Source organism: Emydura macquarii, unplaced genomic scaffold (genome assembly GCF_026122565.2).
Source record: "Emydura macquarii macquarii isolate MOO-44397 ecotype Brisbane River unplaced genomic scaffold, CSIRO-AGI_Emac_v2 contig_1253, whole genome shotgun sequence".
In the NCBI taxonomy this organism is placed as follows: Eukaryota; Metazoa; Chordata; order Testudines; family Chelidae; genus Emydura; species Emydura macquarii.
The window spans coordinates 99,069,947-99,087,233 of NW_027131390.1; the positions used below are offsets into that span (position 1 = coordinate 99,069,947).

Below are 17,287 nucleotides of genomic sequence, written 5' to 3' on the forward strand. Positions count from 1 at the left end.
TTTGTGAGGTGATCCTCTAGGATTTATTGATTTTTTTTTTTTTTAAATCTCATTAAACAGAATAAAGAGTTTACAAAGGGTATGGGAAAACAAAAAACCCAGGTCTCTTGGGATTGTCACCAGGCCGAAACAGGATTAGCTTGGTAGTTTCTGTAATCTTCTTCACAGAAGAACGCTAATTCAGTTTCATTTGCTGAAAGGAAAAAATAAATATTCAACATACAATAATCATATGCTTTTATTGGGTATTAACCACATAGCAGTCTATTAACATTAAATAGAACCTCAGAATGTATTTGGTGCCTTTTGATGAAAGGCAGTCACTAGTCACCACCCTGTTTGTTTTTACATTAGACTCAAATACCATGTATTTTAGCCTGGTTAAAAGAATTAGAACATTCGTATGTAAATATAAACAAACATCTGCAAAAACCTTCAAGACTAATTTCACCAAAGGCTACAAAGACCATTTGGACAGCATTCAGCAACCTATAAGATTGCACATTTATTCTTTCTAAGAATCCTAGAAAACAATGAAGTTTGGTTGTTAGGTTTTTTCAGTCCATTATTCAGTTAGAGAGGAAGAAAAAAAAACCTTTTTTTTCTGAAATTAGCCTGTAGGTATCATAATTTAATACTTAGAGGATTAGTAGAATATTTTACAGATCACTTTACATTCTCCCTCATGGCCTATCAAAATATGTGTCTGAAGAAGTTAATTTTTTGCCCTGCTAAATGATTAATTCATGAGGCTTCAACAATATGCAAAGTGAACGACACAAATTGGCTTCTCCAGTAATACCTTCAAATACCTCTAATTATTCACAGGGGATATGGCACAGCTAAAGGACCCACAAAGGTTCAGAGCAGTCACAATTCTTTCAACCCAGCAGGTCAAGGACTTTCTTTTCTAAAACAGTAAGTCAGCAACATTACTAATTCAGAGTGGAGACAAATCTGATGGAAAACCTTCACAATTATTAAACATGGAATTCTTTAAGGTGCTGAGCCAATGAGTTCCACATTTGCTTTTTAAATTAAACCTCAATTTAATGAAGTCTGCCTGTCTTATACAAAAAGAGCAGAAGAGGTTTTAGAATCTTGACTAGGAAACCAACAAGATTGTTTGCAATGAATACTGAACACTTTATTAACATACATCCTTGCTCTAGAAATAGGCATGCATTACCTTTGCTGACTAATAATCACCACCACAATGGATTTCCTAAATATGCTTATCTAATACACTCATAATTTACATCTTTCCAACCCAATCCTGTTGAATGCTGAAATTAATCCTCTGGAGTTTTGGAAGGTGCTCAGCACCTTGCACAATTGGGCTCCTAGCTTTTTTAAAAGGGAAATTCTAGTGTTTGCCTCTAGCAAATGTTGTGCAGCCTAAATATTTAAAATCTAAATGTAACAATGGGAGATTTGCAATTGATTTCAATGGAGGCAGGTTCAGGACCAGAACTAATGTCACAGGATACTGTGCATCACTTGTTTCTTTGTATTATTCTTTGTATTATCATAACGCGTAGGAGCCCTAGTCATATACCCTATTGTGCTAAACACTGCACAGACACAGAACAGAAATAATCCCTACTCCAAAGAACTTTTGCTACCGTTTTATTACTTACCAGAAATGCAAATCTACTCTTAATGGATAAAAAAATCAGGAGTTGCCAGAGATCTTACTACACTATTCTGCTTCTGTAAATCGGTGGGAGAGAGTTTTTCATACCGAAGTAAACTTTAATACATCAGAACACAAAAACAGCTCTTCTAAAGCCTTGCAACTTGACAAGTGTAAGAAGATATTCCACATTATACAGCAAGAACTTCATTCTACCACATACAGCAGGTAAGCATTGACACTATCAGCATTTGTTGTAGGTATGTAGTAAACCTGAATAATTATGGAGGTATTGTTTCAATCACTTTTCTCCCATCCTTAAATCATTCCCTCCTCCCCCAGGTACAGAGAAATAAAAACAGTCTAGTTTATCACAGTGTGTTCAGAACAAGATTACTCTGGTGGACTGATAATTCACTGAGATTGCATCTAGTTATACCACCATTAGGACTATGGTACCAGTTTCAAATGTAGGTATGTAGAATAATTCATCAATACTGTCTTGGAGGATGTCAGCACTGGAAGAAGGAAGCTCTAAGCAAACATCTGCCACTGTTTCCCAGCCCCCTGCCTAGACCATGCTACAAGTCTTAGGTAAGTAAGACTCATATACTAACTAAATTACAAGACTACAAAGTATTCAGAATGCCAATAACACTCCTTCCCAAAGAACTGCTTTTCTTCTGGGTGAAAAGGATGGTTTAGGAGGGAAGGCTAAAGAATTTCTTTTATTCTTTATATTATAGTAATGCCCAGTCCTCTATAAGGCCCTGTATCCTAGGCACAGTACACACGTATATTACGAGACCATCCTCGCTTCAGAGAGATTACAGTAGAGATTAAGGGGTAGGGTGGCATGCAAAGAGGGAAAAACAGAATAACTAAAAGTATCAGAGAGGTGCAAATATCAAGGAGAAAGAGGAACTAACCAGTGAGGCCCAAAGAGATTAACCAAGAGTAAAGGAATGAAATCAAAACAGTATTTTCTGATGTTCCTCTTCCCCACTCCCCAATGGTAAGATTTATAATAGTCTCCTAAGGGGAGTGGAGGAAGCATCACTGATTGAAGCATTTTAAACTAGATCAGACAAAGTGCTATATAGAAAAATCCTGCATTGGCTCTGGGAGAGGCTAGATGGGCTTATCCTGAATGGGTTCTCCCATTTCTAACTTCCTCTGTGATGTTTCACCCAGAGTGTAAGATTTTTGTGCACCAGATTTAAATAAGTGACATTCTAAACTAATCAGTGCCAGTGTCAAAGCCTGTGATTTTGGCCTCAAAGTCTCAGCTGCTCTGCTGCCACATAATCATTCAGTCACATTTGTATGGTGCCAAAGTGACATCCAATGACCATCAAGGTTGTCATACGTCGGCATTTCTTTGCACTATTACCACAAGACATGCACCATCTGCATTCTCCTGTCAGAAAACCAGGAATCAGGTTGATTTTTAACCACACGCCACATGCATTACACTTTCTAAATGATATTATTTGCACTGCCCTAAGCAATCTGAATGACTATGAGGCAGTGTGTTGCACATTAAACAAACCTAATCTTATTTCTTTATTCCACACTAGTTCCACTCCTTAAATTTCTAACCAAAACATCAGTTTAAATGTTACTGATAGGTTATTAGTACTATGCCTGCTTAGTCTTAACTGTCAATCATTTAAAATTACCCTTGGCAGAATTCTAAGCATATCTTCTAAAAATCATAATTTGCATTCTGAACATTTGGAGGGCACATACCTTCTGGCCTCATTCCAATGATCTGAATGTACATTATCCCTCCTTCTTCCCTGGATAATTATCAGGTAGTGTAAAGAGATCAGGGATAGCATTTACTTTTCAGCAGGCTATCCAAACATAACCAGCTAGTTATCAATATAATGACAAGCACAATGATCAGCACTGTCAGTCAGTACAAACACGCTCTTACCTACTCCAGCTGCTTTCAATGTGCTGTCTTCTTTCAAAATGAGTTTGTCATCATCCTCCAAACTCACTACAAGTTCATTGGTCTAGAAATAAGTAAACAGGAATATAAAGATACATGCCAGTTTTGTCAGCTCTGCCATTATGTTCTCTAAAAGTGGAGCAATCTTGCTGCATCCACACATAAAAGGGGAAAGAAGGAACAGATAGCAAAAGTACCTTAGATCCATGTGCTTGGTGAATAATCTTCATTGTATCTGCGAGAAAATACAAAACTTTCTTTAAGATGTGGTTCATTACACTGGACAATGGCACTGTGAGATTTCCATGTTTGTGATCTCTTGAGGATTTTCAAGCGTCCTCTGTTCAAAAAGGAGAAAAACATAACGTTCTACACCAACAGGTATCCCTGCAAGCTAGGTTCTTTTCTTCTTGTGTATTACCTCCTGTGTTAGAAGTTCTGTCAGGCAAATTAGAATCTCAGGGACATTTACGCCATCCCATTGTCTTCATCCTATGCCCTCCGTGATACCCATGCAATTTATCTTCGATGGGATCGGACAGGTGCATGGTAGGTGACTGCAATTTCATAAACAAGTCTGTTAATGCTGCACAAGAAGAAAGAGAACCCAACTTGCTCTCCCACGGTGCTGCTGGCTCTGCTGTGCTAGCAGAAGGGGAAAAAACAACACCTTAAAATAAGCAGAGACAGCAGAATGCACACGCAGGGAGCAGAGTTCAATAGAAAGATGCCATAGTTACACACATAGGCGCTTTAATATAAAAAACAGAATTCCAACAGATCTATGTTTGAACAAACTCAAAATAGGACAGGAGTGCTTTTTCAGCAAAGGAGCTAGAAACTTGCTGCCATTTACCCATTGTAAGTCTAGAGGGGGGGAAAAGGTTCAAGAGAGTTAAAAAATGTGGACTAGAGTAACTTTCAAATTGGTGTGACTGAGTATTCAGGGCTCTAGTAAAATAAAGATCACATTCTGACTTAGAGGTTTGTTCACAGGGCTTTAATATATGAACATACACACCACTTCAGCCCATTTTGTACATTTTATTTATAGCATTTAAGGAGAGTTGAACTGCCTTGCTCTCCCACAGTGAAGGTCACTAAAGGAAGATTTAGCATACAGTGCCAGTTGCAGTACTACTCATATATCTTTAATACATGTCCTGTTTCTAACAACACTTACCGGAATCTTACCATGTTACATAGAGGTACTGCAAGAAGACCAAATAATCACATTGAAAACATACTAAGCTTTCGTCTCTGGGAAGTCAACATGAGAACTATCAATGATCTTTACTAACCTCAGCCAGCCCTAGGATCCTAATGAATGCAGTCCAAGATCCCCTACTGGTTTTCAAATCTTAGTATAACCTCACATTCTCATTCTCTGACCTGACTTCTTACTTACCCATTCAGTCTCTAAGCTACTCCTGATTTTATCTGTTCATAGCTCCACCACTGACCACAGAAACGTCTACATGTAACCACTTGCCCTATGAAGGAGAGGCTGTTCCAACTCCACCATGCAAATAAAGTATCAGCCTCTTCAAATCCAGGCTAAAGCCTCACCACCTCCCATTTGCTTTTGCTAACCATTTTATCCCAACCTTGACTCACTTGATCCCATTCATAAATCTTACCTTCTGCTCCCAGTAACAGGCCGTTTGTGACAGTTGATATAAAAATACTGTCATGAGATACTAAACTAATGAATTCAGATAATTCTTTTTATTGTTTATATTGGGTAAGGCCAAGAGGACTCCAGCAGGTTGGGTCTCCATTATGCTAGGCAGTATACCAATGTGTGGTAAATGAGTCCCTGCCTCAAAGTGCTTACAATCTAGAAGACAAAATGTGGCACATGGATCAGACAAACAAAAGGATGGAGGGAATGAAGTAAAAATAATGTGATGGTTTAGTATAGACTAGCTGTCTGCACAATTTGTAGATGAAGTAAGCTAATCAGAAGCAGAAATCAGAGCTTGCAACCTACCCCACCATTATCAGATGACTGCTCTCTGTAGGCAACATGATAAAGGTGAGTTTTAAGGAGGGATTCAAAGGAGGATAACATGGTGGCTTCGCTCATATTGCCCCATATGCATGGGAAAAAGTGCAAAAGGGAAAGAAGCAGACAAGCGGGCAACCAAGGCTGACATCATAGGTGCCATGCAGACAGAGTCAATTTAACAGTAAGATGATAGGATGGATAGACAGGGAGAAACTAAACTGTGAAGGGTTCTGACAGTGAGAAGAATTTTAGATATGATGCAATGGAGAAGGTAGAGCTAACAGAGAAACAAAGAGGAGTGGGCCTTCATCCAAGTGAAGAGCCAAGATTATTAGTTTGACGGCAGCATTTTTAATGAATCTGAGGAAATGAGGCAGCAACAGTCGAGTCCAGATAGGAAGAAGTTACACAACTTAGACTGGAAGCTCTTTGGGGCAGGGACTGCCTTTTCATTGTTTGTACAGCGCCTAGCAAAATTCGGTCCTGACCCACGACTGAGGCTCCTAGATGCTACAATAATACAAACAAGTCAAAGTGAAAGACAACCAGGGACTAGCTGAGATGAGTCAGAGCGGGAGTAAGGTTGGCCCTTTATGGTGCTGGCCAGGAAGCAGCAGCAAGATTTGCACACTAATGGGCTGAGAGAATCAAAAGAAGGCAGAGTCACAGAAGAAGCCCAAATTACAGGCCTGAGTGATGAGGAGGATGGTGCTATTCACCACCATGGTAGATAAATAAAGGAGAGAGGACAGGGCTCAGAGGAAAAAAATCAGGAGCTTTATTCACTCCTATTTGATTCTTTACATACAAACTCAGCATAACTGGCAGCTCTGGCAGGCTGAGCTAGTGTAACAGGAGTCGAACTGCTGCACCACTCTTCACCCCGATGTAGTTCTGTTCTCTTGATTGTACCATATTTTGTTCAGTCCTCTGAATAGCCATTAGTCACATGCGCACAGCAAATCTCACCTAATGCTATATGTGGTGACTAGACCAAAAGTTGTGCAAGGACTGACAGCAGGGCTCTTCAGGTATACCACAGCATATAGAATAAACTGATAGCATAGGTCTCCCTCATCTGCCACAAAAAGGCAGATGTTTCAAATCTCTAGAATTGTAAATCCTTTAACAATACAATATTCACATCTATCCCCAAAGTTCAGAGAAACAAGTTGAAGATACAAACATTAACAGAGCAAACTCAACTCTAATCCCCAATTCATTTCCCATTTTGCATCACCACGTTCCCCATCAGTGAGAGTAGAGAATCGGGCCCTATTGCCAGTTTAGTCATTTGATATAGGCGTGTAATTCCCATCACCATTCATAGGAATTACATGTGTGCCCCACTCTGTGAGATGATGACCAATTCCTGCTTCATCAGTGTGATAGATGTGGTTTGTTAACACCACCTTGGACACAGGCAGGTGGGAATGGTATTAATGGCAGAGAGGCAACCCCTGGAACAGTTCAGCTTAGGGTGAGGTTTATGTCTCAGGGAAGGTGTTTTATAATCATTTGAGTTATTCTTTATGCTGTATACCTGTATGCCCCTGCTATCATCCATTACACCACTTTTGCTCAAATCACCAAACAGCATCATTAAAGTCAAATTCCAGGAAAGAGATAAATATAAACTATATAGTCTGTTCTGTTCAGAATATGATGCTGTGCACCTTCTTACACCAAGAAAACTTGCATGCGAGCAGCACGACTTGCAAAAACTATTAGAGCACTGAATCAGATTTAAATTTTACCCCAGGCTATTTCATTCCATTGCACTCCAAGCTTACATTTAGGAGCTTTCCTATTTACTTTAGCCAGGTTTCCTCCTCCTCCTCCTCCTGTTTAATATTATGTAAGTTCTTTAAGTACATAAATCTAAACATTTTCCACTTGGTGCCTTCAGCTCCTTCTTGGCTATCCCCTTGTGACCTCGCAATTAGTAGCTGGATATTGAAATGCATAAGCACAAACATGACTGTGATTTCAAAGCACTCTGGGTCACAAGCTGCTCTGCAGAATGGGAGCAGAGTTTAAAAGACACTTACAAAAATGATAAAAAATTAATAGCCCAAAATGCCTTTGCCAATTAGCAGCAGAATGGATAATGTGCTGCCTAATTTTGAAGTGAATAAAGAAGTTCGTAATAGTTGTTGGGTTTTGTAGACACATGATGTAAAGCTAATGGTGTGGATGCAACATTCGCAGTAAGGCTGTGCCAAATTAACCATTAGCCTCACTAATTGTTTCCTGAAAGCAGCTGAAAAACATGAGTGTGTGTATGTGTTTTGCAGCTGGTTTCAGAAAACAACTAGTCCTGACTTACTATATTTAGATGGAAATAACTGTAATGCAGTTAAATCACATGAGAATTGATATAACATACTGTACACACATTTCTGAAAGAATAAGAAAAATCACATACCATATTTGTATTTTTTAAAAGGAGGTGGCAGTCCTGTTCTTAAAGACACATCTATTAAAAATAAAAAGACTATGTGAAAAGAATTGTAACAGTTTTCTTTTTATATTTTTTAAAATGATTACTTCATGAAGCTCGCACTCTGAACTTGAACTTCGAAATAAGTTCTCAACTCAGGAAACTTGTCTTAGCATCGAAAGCTGAAAAACAACCGGTACAACATTGAGCCCAGATCCAGCAGATTCTATGGTACATGCTTAACTTTACTTGTGTGACTTCAGTGGGACTACCCACATGTAAAATGTTAAGGAAAGGTGTGCAGGATCAGCTCTTGGAGACTGATCCTCCAACGCTCTACTGTCATGTGTATTCTGGTAACATTTTCATATGGGCAAAAGTCCTGCATCCCTATTTGCAAATTGCACCCAAACAATTGCCACATAAATTAATTAGATGTGGAAAAATAGCCTGCTAACGAGCTTCCAAAAACAAAACCACACTCCTGAAAAATAGCCCCTTTAAGGGCTCAGTCTTGCATGATACTGAGCAACTCCAGGAGCTGCTCAGTGCCTTTAATGCCCGTGGATTTACCTGGTATATCTTGGAGTACCCTGCCGCCCCTTGAGTTGCTCAACACTTTGCAGAATCATGTTCTCTCTCATTATTTTAAAAATCCTTCTCAAATTCAACATTCAGGGCAGGGTAGAGCATGGATTAGAACATGCCTTCTGTATCAGGAAGTCCAATAGCTGCCTATAAAATAAGCTGCAAAAGCCCTGCTCAAGCCATTAATTTATGCCATGGTGACCTCAAGTTGCAACCTCACAATTTATTCACTCTCATCTCTAAAAATGGATAATGACCAAAAGAACACCAATGCTTCAACTTTGGTGCCCAGGTACTGAAACGTCTCAGCAGTGATTTGATTTTGATGAAGTGTAGTGGTTCTAGAGATTTTTTTACATTAATGTCGCAGTGGGTATCTGTTGGGCTACTTTGGACTCCTTAATTTGGGTGCATAACAACGACACTCTGACCATAAGGCACGAGGCTCAGTCTATATTAATTTTTAGAACACTGTCACAGTCACTGCTACATTCAACCATTCATTTAAAATGCAAGGCCTGTGTGCATTGCTGGCTGACAAAACTCAGCACGGAAGAAAACAAATCCTGGAGAAAACACACATATTGTGGGGCCTTCCAACACTGAAAATAACTATGCAGAACACTTCCTACCCATTCACATGAGACCACTTTTGCTTTCCCCCTCTGCTAAATATTGGTGTGTAGCCCCTAGTCACAGTGACCAGAGATTCTCTACATGGCATATGTCCTCAATGCTTTTTGAGTAGCTGTCTGACAACGCAGCTTCGGGCAGTGAGCCAAATACAATAGCCACTGGTCTTGCCATGACTGATCATGGGGATTTCCAGTGAAGTGCAGAAAGGGGTAATACCGACACATTATTGGGTATCATCTGTGGGATCAAGGGCCAAAACCCCCATGGATCCCTGGCTCCCCGGCCCTTGCACCCTCCATCCCCTGCACCACAATGGGAAGCATGTGGGGCTGGCAGCTTTAATGGATCCACAAAAGTTTTCCCATTAATTTGCTCCTCTACACCTGTGTAAGAATAACAGTGCCTTACCATTCTTTACAAATGTAATGAACTGCTTTACAGTTTGATCCAAGTTAACGCCATGATACACCACAGGTCTGAAATTACGGTGCTCAAAGGAACGAATCAGGCGAACCGTAATGGTTGAGTTTTCTGATGACATGTGACTTAACTGAAAATACCCTAGAAGACATTAAAAAGAGTAATTACTGAGTTATCTCTTTGTACAACAACTAAAAGAACTGGTGTAGTCTAACACTCCCAAAGGGCTAAAAATTTACAAGATTGTAAACATTTGGTGCTCCCACTTTATACCCAAATCTTTACCACTTTTGCCATGACTATAATGGGAGGAAGACCAGGGCCACAGCCTCCTAACTTACACAGGACTGGCCATGATGTTACAGGTAGAATTTGACTCTATATGTCAGATGGCTCAGTTCTGCAGTTGTTCCGGGTACAGAACTCCCACTGAGTACAGCGGCAGCTCCACGAAAAAGTGAGCCACAGGGTCAGGCCCTATATCAAGGGGAAAAAAAGATTGCAGAAAAATTGTTTAAAGCTCTGCAATACATGTTTTGCTTTTAATTTATTTGTAAGTCCAAGTCATTGAAGAGTCTACCTGCCATCTATGATCTAAAGGATAGAATTTGACCTCAAGAACAAAAATAAAAGCTTATTTATAACATACCAGTATTGCACAGACACAGCATATAAAAAATGCCTGTGCTACTACCTAAGGCTCTTCTGTATAACTAAATAAAATTAAATCCAATAAAATAATGGAGATGAAGATAATGTATGCCATATTTTGTAGGAATCAGGGGGCAAAATTCTTCTTTCATTTATACTAGTATAAATCCAGAAGTTTACATCTCTGTAACTGAAGGCAGAATATGGACTGGTAGTTTTTTCTTGGCTTAAATCTGCTTTTCTCCCCCCTCTTCCTCTTTAAGCAAAGTCAAACAGACATTTTAGTTCAGCACCTTCAAAATCAAATTTCCTGTCTCTCTAGCCAGCAAAGAGCTGTTTTCTATCACTGATAACATCCTCAGTTTTCAGTGATAGATGGTCCTGCACTTCCCCCATTTCCGCTAATTCATTAGCTTTCATGACTGTTGCAACTATAACAATGGGGCACAGTTTTAGTGCCAGGAAATTCATCTTTAGCACAGAGCTACATTTCAACTGCCTTGTGCCCAGTGACAGCCACTTCACTTATCTCCAAATCTCTCTCTCCTGCACAATGCTTTTTGCTCTCTCTTACTCATTCTAGTAGTCTCTTATGTACTAATGTCTTATGTTCTTATGTATTTGGTGCTCTCCAATAACTAAGAAACTTGTGTATCTGAAACATCTAAAACTGTTTATTTAGCCTTTATCTATCAATCAGAGATACTTATATGGTCCCTATTACCATAGTATCTGAGCACCTCACAATCTTTAATGCACTTATGATCACAACAACCCTATAAGGTAGGAAAGTGCTACTATTCCCATTTTACAGATGGGGGACCAAGGAACAAATCTCCCAAGTCCCAAGCTAGTGTACTAACCTCTGAGCTATCTTTCTTCTAAGTGATTCACAGGGCTTCACTTCCTTTTTTGTTTGGAGGGGAAATCCTTCTGTCCCCTGACTTTACCTTACTTTTGCAGGGTGGGGAGAGGGTCACATTGAAAATTTTTGAACCCCAAGTTCTAGGCCTGCAGCACTGTAATCATGTTAAAATACAGATAAATGAAATGCTGATGTTCTAACAAACATAAAAAAACCCATATTCTTGTGCATCTGAAAAGAGGTTTTTTTAATTATGCTAAAAATAGGGGAACATTTTCCTGGTCCTACTCCATATGGGACTGAAAGTTGAAAGGCCCTCAGCACAGAGAAGGATCCCATTGGGGTCCAAACACCACTCTCCTCCCAGAACTGCATAAGATCATCGTGGGGGAAGCAGAGTCTAAGGTACAGAGGAAGAGAAGCCACTGAGGACATTCAGCGTCTAGATGAGGAAATGCCGATATTTTAGAGTGATCTAATCTAGAGACATTAGTTTCCAGTGACTCTACTTTCAAACCATCAGAGGTACAGCACAGGCAACAGCAGTGCAAAGCTCATTAGCACTGTCTCAGCAAATGGCAGTCTTTAGAATAGAGGACTTGTCCTCCTGGGAAGGTCACTCAAAGGCCTCTCCACTGAAACGGCCAACAACGGTGACAAATAGTGCACAAGAGTCGGTTGGGAAGGGAAGAACCCACTAAGTGTCACAAAAGAGAAAAGATACTTTCACTGTTGGATCCATGAACTGGGATCAGGCAATCTAGACTTGGCTCTGCCAGACTTCCTTTCTGAAAATGGACATATTTCTGAAGCTCTTTGAGGGCCCTTTCCTCATCTGTAAAATGGGAACAGCACTGGCTTCACAGAAGCCATTACATTGTTAAGATCATCACTGTTAATGAAGTGTTCTGAGATTCTTAGATGGAAGGTGCTATAGAAGAGCAAAGTACTGTAATGATGAAAGTACTGCCTTCTCCTGGATGAATTCAGAACCACTTAACTGAATATCATAGACCCCACACAGCTAAATGCAAACAGAGATTCTCCTCTGGCTCAGGCATTGGGGACCAGTGCTTTACAACCAGGAGAATTTGAGTCTTCTGTGTGGTCTTGCCTGAGTGGCCGTAACAACATGCAACTCCATGATGTTATTTGTGGACACCAATTTGCTAGCAGCATCTCAAACACATGCAAAAGGAAGCCTGTGATCTGGACACACATGCAAAGGAACCAGACAGCCACCAACTCACAGAGAACTCACAATTTCACAGAGAACAGCTAACAGATGCCTTAACAGTAACAGCTTCCAACCAGTGCTGAAAGGGAGCAGGGCCGAAGTAGCATACTAAAGGGGGGGAAACCTATCTGCCAACCTAAGTCTGTGGAGCCTCCTTGTGAACCAGACTGGGGTTTCATATCACTTTGAATTATGTGCAACCCTGACACACAGTGAAGAACACCCACCACCACCAGAACAGCTCCCCAGAATAGGACCGATCCCTCAGAAATTTGTGCTCGCATCCCTCAGAGAAGCCCCCACCACAAGCACATAGGGGGAAGAGCATGCAGGGCCTTAGCTCACAGCCATAGGAGAAAGAACTTGGGCTGCATGCATATGAAAACCAATATTCCCTCATACTGCAACCCCCTGCCCCACATCCCTGTGCTGGCTGCAGATAGCCCTCTTACCCCTCATCCTCCCTACTATAGTCAGCCCCATTCCCTCATCCCCAATACCCGCTACAAGCAGCCCATGCACCTCATTCCCCCATACCTGATACAGGCAGTCTCCTACCCCTCACCCACTCCTTTTGCCCCTCATCCCCCGCACCCATTACAGGCGGGCTCTCATCCACTAAAGGCAGGCAGGCGGGCAGACAGCCTCCGATTCCTCACCCCCCTGACCTGCTTTGTCCCTGTCATGTACTCTTTGTACACAGTAGGGTGCAGGGCTGCTACTAGTAGGTCAAACTTCTATACCAGATTTAGACTGGCTACAGAACTTCCATCATGGAGATGCAAGAAATGTGTTCTCTTAAAGGTATTGTAATGCACTATTTTTTTAACTTTTTCATATCAGGAACTGGCTTGCTGTCTTCCTAAACTGTCAGGGAGATCTCAAGGACCAGCACTGATCCACAGACTGGTCCTTGAGAAACGCTGCTTTAATGCACAGCTGAGTATTTCTGTTAGCAGCTCTGGAAAGGTATTTTACATATCATGCCACCTAGTGGCTGAACAATATAATACAGGTTAGCATTCCATTACACATCTACAGTTTTAAGTTTTACATTCCTATCATTTATAAAAGTTACACTATCATGCTATCTTTAAAGTCCAGTCTCTCAGAGTCACACTAGTTTTCTAATCACACAACTCTATCAAGTAACAACGTGGTCATCTGGCTGTCCATTAGTTGCAATGACTGTCTGATCAGTTTAGAATCTTTGCGTGAACTTGTTCTTGTTCTGCAGTTTGCTCTATTGATTGCTTCTTCTGAGGAACAAAGTGAAATGTTGACAGTTTGTTGAACTCTCCACTGTCTCAATCACATATGGCCTGGATGAATTCTTTTTCTTTACGACAGCTAGAATTGCCCATCCTTTTTCTCCATCCAGTTTGATACAAAACACAAACACAGTCATCAGATTCAGATCTCTGAGTGAAATTTGCTATAAAAGTGTTCATAAGCACCTTTTGTTTTTTTATCCAGTTTGCCTACTGTCCTCACATCTGGTCACTTTGGAGATAGATTCTTTTCCAAACTTGGAACAGTAGTTCTGAGTTGTCTTCACATCAGGAGTTGTGCTGGACTATATCCAGTGGCTGCTATCAGTGTTGATCTATAGCTCAGATCAAGGAATGGATCTTCCTGTTGTAGGATTTTCTTGGCTGTCTGTACAGCCCTCTCAGCCTCTCTATTCACTTGTGGGAAATGTGGGCTGCTAGTAATATGATCAAAATAATATTTTGTTTGGAACTATTTTAATTCCACTGAGGTGAATGGTCCATAACTACTTGTTCTGGAAAACTGAAATGAGCAAAAGTATACTTCAGTTTCTCAATAACACTCCAAGATGTTAGGGTTAATAAGATTACTTGAAAAACCTATCAATAGATGTCATTTCAATGGTGCTTCATCTAAGTCTTTTCTGCTGATAAAGGTTACAAGTGGTTTATAGTCTGTTATCACTGCAAAAGAATCCAATCCATACAGATAGCTGAAAAATTTTCACATGCCCATATGTTAGCCAATCACTCCTTTTCAATCTGTTCATATCATTTTTCTGCTTCTGCGAGTGAGCAACAGCCTAATGCAGCTGGCTTCCAATCAGATCCATGTTGTTGCAACAATATGCCACCTAGGCCATAGCAGCTTGCATCCGCACAAACATCATGGGTTTGTTTGAGAACTAGAGCTGTTGAGATAATTTCTTTTATCTTTTTTAAGCTAATTTCTTGATTTGTGCCCCAGAGCCAAGATATGTTGGACTTTAACAGTTCATTCAATGATGTTGTCACTGTAAAAAGGTCTTGGAGATACTGACCAAGGTAATTTACTATCCACAGTAAGCATCTCAGTTCTGGTACATTCAATTGTCAAATTGCTTTCACTTTCTCAGGGCTAGGACTGATTCCATCTTTGTTTATTGTCTGTCCCAAAAATTCAGTTTGGAGCCAGTAGAAAATGTACTCCTCTTCCTTGGTTAGCTGCAGTCCAGATTGACTGATTAAGCTTAAATTTTGCAGAAGGTTTTGTTATGCTCCTCCGTCAATGACCCATATATCAAAATTTCCATGAAAACTACAATTTCATTTGTGTTTGTTAACAGTTCTGCCATCTTTCTTTGGAAAATTTCAAGTGCAACTGTGATCCCAAAATGTAACCTTTGAAAGCAAAAGAGTGTGATAAAAGTAGTCAGTTTAACAAACACCCTTTTTGGCTAAAGCAATTTGCCAGAATCTACTGGCGGCATCCAGATTGAAGAATACGGTGGCACCTTTTACCTTTTAAGTCATCCAGTGTTGGAAGATACATTTTTCTCTCATAATTGCTTCATTCATTAGGTCTTTTAAGATTCACACAGTTTCATATTTTTCCATTTTTCTTTATAATCGGTACCACTGGGGCACATCATGATGTTGGCTCAGAGACTTTGTTGATTAAGCCAGTCTGTTCCATTCTCTTTAACTCAGTTTCCACTTTATGAAGCAAAAGGATAGGAAGCCTCAGAGGTGTATGTACACTATATGTTTCAACATTGTCTCTTAATGTTATTTGTACTCAAACTTCTTGCAAAACTCCAATACCAAATACTCCAAGTGGAATAATTCCACTTTTCTCATTAGGCTCATCATGGCTGCCACACTGCAGCTGAGATGATTGTTAATCTTTGGTTATACACTCTGAATGCAAAGCTTCTGTCATTGTAAATTGTTTCTGTGGTGAATTGGCCCATGCACTTCACAAGATCACCAGGGCTAGGCAGGACTGTGTCAAGCAATTTGGGACAACTTGAAAGTGATTATACATCCCTTCTGGTGTGTCTGTCACATCTGCTCCTGAGTCAATTTTAAAGTCTACAGTCTTTCCATGAATATTCAGTTTCACTTTCAAAGCAGGCTGTGTGTCATAACACTTGATAGATCCCAGAAACAATGGCTGTTGGCTGCACCTGAGTGCAGCAAACACCTGCAAAATGTCCGTAGTTTGTGCACTTATTATATCTTGCATCTTTGGCTGACCACTCCCCACGAGCAATGAGTTTTCCTATATCATTTGCATTTAGTCTGAAAGATTTTGTACTTAGACTGGAATTTGTCCCTCATTGCCTCAGGGGTTTTATGATAATTACTTTTAGCAGTCATGCTGTATTTCTTTACTATGTCTAAGCTAGTTTCTGGTTATTCAGGTTCTTCAAGTTGTTCCTGCCTTTTGTTTTTCTGATCAACTAGTTCAGTCTGCCTTGTTATCTGGATAGCTATATATAAGGTTAAATCTGTCTTTAACTGGAACTGCTGTGAGAGGCTTTTATCTATAAGACCACTAACTAATCCATCTCTAATATTTTCACGTTTTACAGCCCCAAAATCAGAGTTTTCTGCCAAGTCATGCAAAGCAGTTATAAAAGATTCAACAGATTTCCATGCGTCTTGACTTCTCTGGTGAAAAACACACCCTTTCATATACCGCATTTCTCTGAGGTGCAAAGCAAGCACCACGCATTGCCACCTAGTTATCTTCCTGACTGCTGTCAGTAAAGGCAAGAGATTACAAGTTACGCCCCGCCACCTTCCCCAGAGCAGAAGTTAAAAGACAAAATCGGGACATCTCCAATTTCCGGGTGGAGTTCTGCAGCAATGTGAAATCTTGCAGTCTGCCCGCTTGGGCGGCCCGACACCACTCAGTTTCGGGGGCACTGAACAGCATCATGCTGAGGCTACCCAGCCTGCAACCTTCGGTGCTCTCTTCTGGCACTAGGCCCCACACACCACGATGGCCTGTACTCCCGCCACAGGGCAGGCTGCAGGGCTACAGTGACCAGAGCAGCTCAGGGGTCTGCTCCAGACTCCCCCTGGCCATGGCGCTTCCCTGGAGAGAGGGAGGCGTTCAAACTGCCTGCATAGCGGGCCAGCTCCAAGTTACACACACTGGCACTTAGCCGCCGCCGCCTCCATCATCATCATCCCCCAACCCCACCCCCACTCACCCCACCCCACAGTCCCGCCAACCGCCACAGCCCCCTGGACACGCGCTCCTCCCTTCCCCCTGCTCCCGCCCATCAAGACGAGGCTACCTCCGGGCCTTACTTCCCGCTCCAGCGCCCTACGTCACACCTTCCGACAGCGTCACGTGAGCGAGTGATCCGCCTCCTCGCTTTACCGCCGCATTGTCCGACGTCGGGGCGGCACCATTCTCATGGTGCAAGGCTCTGCGATTGGCTGCATGATCCTTTGTCCCCGCCCCCTCCCCCCGCCGTCATTGCTCAGGGTGCAGGTCGCTCTGCCTCGCGCCTCCCCCCACACCCCAGGGGCTGTTCCGAGATTGGCGGCCCGGCCTCCCTGAGCCCGCCTCC

At 41.3% G+C, this 17,287-nt stretch overlaps 1 protein-coding gene across 4 annotated transcripts; it reads right to left on the reverse strand.

Moving 5' to 3' along the window:
• On the reverse strand, positions 1-17,146 carry CUNH2orf76 (chromosome unknown C2orf76 homolog). Of its 4 annotated transcripts, none has more exons than XM_067549566.1 (6): positions 17,022-17,146; positions 9,683-9,835; positions 8,036-8,086; positions 3,794-3,831; positions 3,579-3,660; positions 1-193 (listed from the first exon to the last, which is right to left on the reverse strand). In XM_067549566.1, exons 2-6 carry the CDS (start codon positions 9,813-9,815, stop codon positions 117-119), a joined length of 381 nt encoding a protein of 126 aa, XP_067405667.1. In that variant the 5' UTR covers positions 9,816-9,835; positions 17,022-17,146; the 3' UTR covers positions 1-116. The 4 variants fall into 4 exon arrangements, with proteins under 4 accessions (XP_067405667.1, XP_067405666.1, XP_067405668.1 ...); XM_067549565.1 differs by having other exon boundaries at positions 17,009-17,138; XM_067549567.1 differs by lacking the exon at positions 17,022-17,146 and adding an exon at positions 11,209-11,282.
• Between the last annotated feature and the right edge of the window lie 141 nt (positions 17,147-17,287).

Coding starts and splice junctions, on each gene's coding strand:
- CUNH2orf76 (XM_067549566.1), bottom strand. CDS start 9,815: ATGTCATCAGAAAACTCAACCATTACGGTTCGCCTGATTCGTTCCTTT. Junction 3,661..3,793: donor ACCAAGCACATGGATCTAAG/GTACTTTTGCTA, acceptor ACTTATTTCTAG/ACCAATGAACTTGTAGTGAG. Junction 194..3,578: donor ATTGAAAGCAGCTGGAGTAG/GTAAGAGCGTGT, acceptor TTTTCCTTTCAG/CAAATGAAACTGAATTAGCG.